General features: G+C 44.8%; 1 protein-coding gene across 1 annotated transcript in view; it reads right to left on the bottom strand.

Annotated features, from left to right (window-relative positions):
• LOC306754957 (nuclear receptor coactivator 3-like) overlaps window positions 1-6,657 on the bottom strand; it is a gene marked incomplete at its 5' end in the record, with an annotated part of 20,037 nt that extends 13,380 nt beyond the window's left edge. Inside the window, 4 exons of the mRNA XM_079239136.1 lie at window positions 1,357-1,531; window positions 1,625-1,725; window positions 3,563-3,723; window positions 6,569-6,657. Of these exons, the coding sequence (XP_079095262.1) occupies window positions 1,357-1,531; window positions 1,625-1,725; window positions 3,563-3,723; window positions 6,569-6,657 (526 nt within the window). The remainder of the gene's footprint in view (window positions 1-1,356; window positions 1,532-1,624; window positions 1,726-3,562; window positions 3,724-6,568) is intronic.
• Window positions 6,658-8,308: the final 1,651 nt, after the last annotated feature.

Genomic DNA, 8,308 nt, shown 5'->3' with positions numbered 1-8,308 from the left:
CTGTCTAGCAGGTGTGGGGAGGATACAAGAAGGGCCCCAGGGAGCTGAACAAGTGGAGTGTGAGGGTAGTATGATAGGAGAAACGAGGAGGCCCTGTGTGATACTGACATGTGATTTAACAAGGCCTTAAGTTTCCCTCCTCTGCAGAAGAAACAGCGGGACAGTCACCGACCCCAAAGTGTCTCCTTCAGATGCAATTAGTCAGCAGCGAGAGAACACAGAGGGGCAACGAAAGAGCCAACGGCTACACCTTGCTTTTTGTTGGCAAACACGTTCTTCTTGGTCGCTTCTGTCTGCGTATTTAACCGCAACTAGCGTGGTCAGCGGTCATCCCACAGGAATGTGCAGTGATAGCGCATTTCATTCACAGGCTTGGAAGATAATGAAGGGGCAGAGCAGCAGAGCGAGACACAATGAGGGGTGGGAGAGCCGAGAAGGAAGCAGGTCGAAGGAGACAACCACAATATTCAGCTTCGTAGGCAGCCGTGTTAAGAATGAATGAGGCTGAGAAAGAGTGAGTTGACAGAGGTGTGAGGGATGCCGCGCAGAAAAGCAGGCAAAGATGCGCGTTACATGAAAGAGAGGCGAACGTATGATGGAGAAGAGCCTAAATAAGTGAAAGAATGTGTCAATGACTTGTTGGAGCCGCCGCTGCTGCTTATGAGTTAATCGCGTGGCAGGTTCAGTCGAGCACACACATCAATAATTAATCAGCTTTATAAATAGTGCTCTGTGCACATACTTATAGGCTTATACACAGTCACACACACACAGCCCTTTAAAAATGCATTATTTTCATAAGCATTTTAATATCCACAATAATGAAAAGCGGGAGTAAATAAGAACATTTACTCAAGTACTTCAGAGAGAAATCTCATGCAAACACATGCTGATTTAAGTAGAGGAAAGTGTGGAGGTGCATTATTCAGCAGGATGTAGTTTCCAGATGGCTGCCATGGGATCTGAATAGAGCTCGGGTCTGTTTTACACTGTCTGGAGTGTGACTGACAGCTGTGCTACGCTCTGCCTGCTCAGCACCAAGTGGGTGGGTGCTCCTGTACACATGTGGGCTTTGTCAGGTGTGTGAGTGTGTATCTGAATGGCTCTCATGCACATGAGCAGTCTTCCCAGGAGCTCCTCATTAGAAGAGGAGATGGACTGAAGAGCGGAGGAGCATGAATAAATAAAGTTTACGTTGACGTGTGCGCGGAGTTGTCGTAACCTCTCAAAGTTTGTTTTACACCTCGGCCCTGTGGAAGATGTCAAACAGGGTTTGCTTCTGAGCTGATGTGCAGCTTCCGTCTGAATGCATTTACACGCGTGTGCGCATGCGTGTGTGTGTGTGTGTTTTCTCACTGTTGGTCTTGGGCAGGTTTTTGTGAAACTCCTCCCTGTCGTCCTCATGAAGAATGTTGTACACGCTGGTGTTGATGAGCTCCTCCTGTTTGTACTGCAGGTACTGCGTCACGTTGTCCGACACAAACACGATGCTGCCCTCCCGGTTCACCACAAACAGGAAGCCGTCCAGCGCCTGGCAGCACAGATTACAGGAAGTTATGGCAAGTGGAAAAAACAAAAGAAACAAATTGCTGACAGATTGACCGAAAGGGAAAGCTGGGCTCACCTGCAGCAGAAGAGGCCCCAGGTGGTCCTTGTCGATGACCCCCTGGCCAGTTGAGGACACGTCTGACTTCTGAACGTCGTCATCGTTGGATGAAGCTTTTCCTACAGGAAAGTGAGGGGAGGGAGAAGAGATGAGCTGCATTATTAGGAGAAGAAACAACAGCCTCTTCAAGCCAAGCTGTCTAAACAGAAGAAAAAAAACAAAACAAAAAAAAAACAGAAAAAAGTAAGAAGGTGAGATCAATGATATCAAGATCAATACCTGAATCTTCAGAATACACTACCCTATCTACACCAGCAGGGGGCAGTGTTTCTCAATCTTCACTTTCATCTTTTTTTTTTTTCTTCTTTTTTTCCCCCCCAGCAAGGAGGGGGTTCAAAACTACAGGTGAGGAGGGAGACGGACAGAGGCAGGTTTCTGTTCAGAGCCCGTCAGAAGCAGTAGAGGGCTGGGTGCATGTGGAGCAGGTAGCTGCCGTCCTCATGCTTTATATTCAGTGTCAGGCTGTGAGGGACTGTCTGGTAGGCTGGGGCTGAGAGAGAGAGGAGCCGGAGAGAGCTAGAGAAGCTCTGGAAGCCGTTATGTTGCAGGGGCAAGAGCTGAGGCACCTGAATTAATAACGGAGCTGAGACAGAGAGCTGTGGATGGATCCCATACCGCGGAGAAAGAGATAGAGGTTGAGTTGCTGTATTAATGTGGGGCTCAGTCTGAGAAAGAGGCGGGGGCTACAGGAATCATTCTATCTGATTAGCTCCCAAGGGACACAGATATCCACACAAAGAGAAAAGGCCACTCCTGCCTACAACAAGGTACTGAGAAGTTAGGTGAGGACTGAAAAACGAGATGGGCAGAATACAAAGGAGACAAGAGACGTAAACAGAGTACGAGAGAGGCGGCACTCCACCGGTTCATTCAGTATCTTGAGATGCTGGGAGCAAATCTCAATGTGCTGCAGAGGGGACACAGAGGGGTCGGCAGCAGGGAGGCAGATGTAGATGAAGAGTAAAAATTCATCTCCAGGTGAGATGATAAACAGGTGTAATTGACAGGGAAAAGACAAATGAAGACCAGCAGTGAGAGCAGGTGAAAGTCAGAAGAGGAGAAGAGGAACAGGTAGAGAGCGAGAGATGAGTCTAAACGCCTGTGTCATTTCTGTCTTCACTTCCTGTAACTATGGCAACCTGTCAGCAGCCAGTCAGGGCCAGCTGTAGCCTCTTCCCCTTCCTGTCGAGGTGGCAGATGCTGACTGCGCCGAGCAGAAACAAGATCAAAATTCACCAAAGGGCTCTCTCTCTCCCTGATCTCCAGAAATTCACCCCGAACGAAAAGAAACGACAAAATCATACCGACTTATTCCTGAATTCTGGACTTAGAATATTCCTCAGCGTTCCCCTGATGGTGTACATGCAAAGCAAACGTCTCAGAAAGCAGTTTACTCCGGTGTTTGCTGCAGAAATAACCACAACATAACGGAGACAGACTTGCGACCACAACAGATGTAACAGAACTAATAATAATGTTCAGCTCTGCAGGATGGAAAAGCATTTAACTACCTGCAAATATCCACCCAAATAGCCTTAGCGAGGTCTGCAAAAAGTAGCGTGTGGTAGTACTACACACACACACACACACACACACACAGGTTCACAAAGCACTGCTGATGTTTCCACCCAAACATAAACAGTTAAGGCTGTGAAAATTGTAGGAGATGAATGACTGATTTGTCCTTGCACCTGGGTTCTGAGGAGGCGCGTATATGTGTGTGTGGATGTGTGCATGCAACAACCCCTCAGCTGTCTCCACCACCTCATCTTGTCCCCAAAACCACTCCTAATGTTTCCCCACACACACTTCCCTAAAGTCCCGTTTGGCTTCAGGTGCAGTCTGGATCCAGCTTCTCAGCAACATTGACCATTTCGAACAGCTGCCTCAACTCACCCTGCTCCTTGATCTGACGGATCTGCCGCACAGTTTCTTTGAGGATGGCGCATTTATCTGGCTTGACGTTGAAACTGTCGATGTCGCTGAGGTTGGCAGAGATCAGCTCCGCCAGCTCCTCAATGTACTTGCTCTCCTGCTCTCGTCGCTTCCTCTCGCACCTGCGGAGAAAAACTTACAGATGAGCCTAAACAATAATAATCAGCCCCTTGTTCTTGGGTTATCAATGTGCTTTATGTGTCTGAAAACCATGTAAGGTGGCCGCCACGTACAACTCTCTGCAAAAGTTTGAGGACCTTGAGTCAGAATGTTTACTGCTGGTATTAATGGTTAAAATCTGGCCCAAGTTCCTAAATGCTAACCGCAACAGATGGAGCGCTTTTATCTAGTTTACCACTTTTTGTTACTGACACTCACTTTTTATCAAAAGCTAAGGTGAGTTAGGACAACCTGCATGATCAGCGCTCAGTAACAACCCTTCCCCTTTAGTAAGAAGAACATTTTGTAGATGTTTATTGTGTCTAACACAAAATCCTGTCGCTCTTGTTTAAGGTGTTTTCCTAAAATAGATCTGCTACTACTTGGAAGTTTTCAGGGATGTCTTGCATACAGTCAGTTTTGAGCTCTATCCATTAATTTTCCAGAATGATTTGTTGCAGGGATTGTGAGGGTGAACCCGAAGCTTTAAACTCAACCAGTAATCTGTGGATCTGCTGTGTTTTAAGATCCTTGTCTTGTTGTATCAGTAATACTGTTCTTATGGTCTTTTTTAGCATCTTCACTGATTGTGTGATGTTTACTTCAGTGTTTGTTTTGTCCCTTCCGACCTGCTGTAGAACGTAGTTTTGTGGGAGGAGAAAAGTCCAGTACTAATGACACCTTTTAATATGCAGTGTTTGAGCTTTGAATGTTAAATTGTGTTTCTTCCAACAGATCCCCTCTAACTTGACTTTGACAAGTTAGACTTTGACACTTTAACAAGTTTTTCTGTTTCATGAGTTTTCTTCTCTACTTAATTAGTTCATTGGACACATTTTGCAAACGTATCAGGCCGCATTTTTGTTTTCCTTCTGCAAAATTGTGAATGCTGTAGTGAGTCCTCTATGAAGCTGGTATTTTTGAAGACAGTGGTGCACAGAAGAGCATTGCACCGTCACTCAGGAGGCTAAATATGTCCTGAGTCTCTGACAGCAAAACATGGGTTTAGATAATACTTCCAAGAAATCTTGCCAGCAACTGAAGGAAAGTGTTGAAGAGGATGTTTAATTTTTCTACTTTTCAAGGAATCATCTACATTTTCTCTTACTGCCAAATGTGTTGCACATTATTGCAAGTTTGAGTAGTATCTGCATTTAGAGTTACACTTTAGAGCCACTTGCTAACATTTGGAACTAAACATTACTTAAGAACCTTGCAGTGATCTCAGGTTATTGGGATAAAATTAGATCAGCGGACATAACCTTTAGTTATTCTCAGTTATACGTACAGTTCCATGGAAAGATTTTATCTCTTTATATACTGGATAGGAAACAGGTGCAGGTGAAACTAGGTGCGACTATTTGTAAAAACATACAAACAAACCACATTTATGGTGCCTGAGCCCTCGTAGACAAGCCATTTTCTAATTCATTCAATAAATCTTTCAGAATAGTTCTTCAGGCTTTGTGAAGGACTTTCTAAAACTCTTTTTTGCATGTTGCTTTTTTTTTTTTCCTCCATTCTCTGTTAAGAGGACACTGCTTCGATAGTGAGGAGGTCCAGGCATCAGACCAGTTGTCATTTGGAAAACTTCAGCCCTTTCTCTGGTTTAAGACTGGCGCTTTGACAGCACAACCTTTCATATAGATCAGTTCTGATGAGGCTTCAGACAGATCAACCGTAGGTCCAGATGGGTCTCTCAGGCACTGTCAGGTCTTAGTTTTATTTCTTCTTATTTCTTAACAACATTGTCTGATACTGGTCATCTGCTGTAGATATATAATTTTATTTATATAAAGTACTTCTACTTCTTTTGTCTTCTATTTACCCAACTCTGGTCCTCGTGGGTCACAATCCTGCAGGTTTTTAATGTATCCCTGTTAAACACATCTGACTAAAATGAATGAGTCATTGTGCTGAAGTTCATAGGCTGTTAGATCCATTTCATTTCAGTCATGTAGGTTGATGCAAGAAAACACTGAAAACTTGCTAGACATTTCCTCAAATACACATCCTGCTAAGATATGCCATGTGCTCAGCTAACAGCACTTTGGGGATGACTTTGTTGGTGAAATTTATGTCAAAATGTGTTATCTTCGCCATTCTGCACATATGTTACCAGAGAAATGGGATAACATTTCACATGGATTATTAGTTAAAAGTTATCCATAGACCCAACACTGGCTTTTTCATTGATTTAGATACTGTTTTTACACTTGAATGATTTTTTATAAACCTTGTTAAAAAAGAAAAAAAAAAATCACATTTGCCTGAACTGATTAGGGCAAGGGCTGCACTTAAAATGACAGAAAACGCAGCCAATGGCCACAGAAAAGCTTTGAAAGCCCTTTAGAAAGCCTGGAGCCTGGCTGCTCAAAAGCACTGAAAAGATTACAGGGAAGTCTGGATCCTTGGAAGCAAAACACAAGAAATGGGGACACATTGCTTTTGCACACTTTGTGTTCCTAGAAACAGGCATTATGGAAAGAGACCACCACATCCGGGCTAGGTTTAATCAGCAAGGTTGAAAATGCGCATGTCTTCATCTTTCCATGCAAATAAAGAAAATAAAGTAAGATTTTATTTGACAGGAAAGAAAAAGTATAGAAACTTTTATGGACGGTCACTTTTAAATCTTCTCAAAAGAAATGTTTATTCTTTTCTTCTCTTCTTTTTTGCCCTCAGCACAGTTTTCACTCATCACAGCAGACATCGCCATAACAGGGGCATGGAAACGGCTCAACAAACCACTGACCCAGTAGCCCACTTTCCAGCATTTCACCTCATGTGTTGATCTCACACACTCACCCCAGACCGGGTGTGTCGCAAGTGGAGAGCTTGCGTTTCCGGTTTTCTGAGCTCAAAGGCTCCATGGAGTTCTCCCCCAGTCCACTCATCGTGTGCACATATCAGCACCTGAGGGGAAGAAGCACATGCATACAAGCAGGTGTAAATAAGCCAGGCAGTGAAAGGGATTATATAGTTCCCTCTTAGCCTTTTAGCTGGTATTATACTGGTAATTGTGAAGGGAAGGAGATGTTCACTCTCTTGAACTCAGTAAAATAACTGAAACAGAGGCAGGTTGTAAAGGCAGTGCACAGCAGGATGAAATATGCTTATATCATGCAAATCATATTCTCCTGGCTGAGACTGACAAACATAAACATGTCTCGCCGGCCTCCTCCTACTCCTCTTCCTCCTGTTTGGAGAATATGTGAGCAAGCATGTGAGGTTGTGTTTGTTTGTGTGTGGGCTTGTACATGCATTAGTTTATCAGCTCATATGGTACATCCACACACACACACACACACACACACACACACACGCACACGCACACACGCACGCCAGATTAGCAGTGTCTCTGATGATAAGGCACGGTGCACAACTAACCCCGTTAGACAGCCGTCTGTCTCCCATAATGCATTACATTTCGTCTCCAGGAAGTGAGCTGATAAAGGTTGTGGGGAAGAGAGGCAGATGGGATGAAAGGAGGAGGAGGAGGAAGAGAAGGGAATAGAGGGAAGGAATGGAAGAAATAAGACAGAGAGGGAGGGAGAAGCCGGTGCAGTGAAGTGAGCGCTGATTGGTCACTTTCTTTGCCACAGTGACAGCAGCTGACACTGGGGAAAGGTAGGAGTGGAGGGAGGGAAACAAGGATGGAGGAAGGGAAGGAAGGAAGAGAGGAAAGTACATGAAGGGGGGAGAGAGTGCAAATATAGAGGGAGACAGGATAAGGAGTGAAAATGCAGAGGGAAGGGGGAAAGAAAAAGGAGAGGAGGGGTAATCAGAGCGGAAAGAGGCGGAGGCAGTGGGAGGGAGGGAGCTGAGAAAGAGAGATAAAGGAATGTCAAAGAAAGACAGGAGAGACGAGGAACAGGTTAAAGGAGGAGGAATTGAAGGAGGAGGTGTAACATTCAGACTGTCTGGAGTGTGTTTTCAAAGCACGTGTGTGGTGCACAGAGTGGGCTGAAAGCCTCCGTACCCCTCTTAACCTTCACAGCCAGAGCAGCTTTTTCATTCCATTGATTACATGGTTATCCTCTGACCAGAGCACTGTCTCTCCTGCATAGCAAATCAGGCCAGCGGCAGGGGAGTGAAGCCAGCCTGTTATTTAATCATCATTCACCATCATCTCGGGCTGCTTTGCGTGGGATTGGAGTAATCTAAGAAACCACCTAATTGTCTTTGGGTTTTTATTTTTTGGGTCTGTTTGTTTGTTTGTGTTCGGGCAGCGTATGTTCCTGAAGTCTTGCTTAGTTACAAGGTCATACCAGGCTGTAACAAGTGATGAACGCTCCTTATTGAGACAGAATCGATATAAGGGCTGCTTCCATCTATGTTTGCGAGACGAGGCAAACCAGTGTGTTTTCCTGCACGGCAACAACAAGGGATGCTTAAGACTATTCTTCTAAAAAGCAGGAGGTACTTTGAGTGTTGCTCAATCCCTCCTACTTTGAGTTTCTTACAGATTTCGTCTTTCATCTCTCCCTCGAGTCCCTCCCATCAGACTGTCTGTCTGCTTTATCTTGTGCCTACCTGCATCTCTTC

The sequence above is a fragment of the Telmatherina bonti genome (assembly GCF_933228915.1).
Source record: "Telmatherina bonti genome assembly, chromosome: 4".
Classification (NCBI taxonomy): Eukaryota; Metazoa; Chordata; class Actinopteri; order Atheriniformes; family Telmatherinidae; genus Telmatherina; species Telmatherina bonti.
The sequence above is the reverse complement of the archived record's forward strand: the minus strand, read 5'-3'. Positions and strand labels throughout refer to the sequence as shown.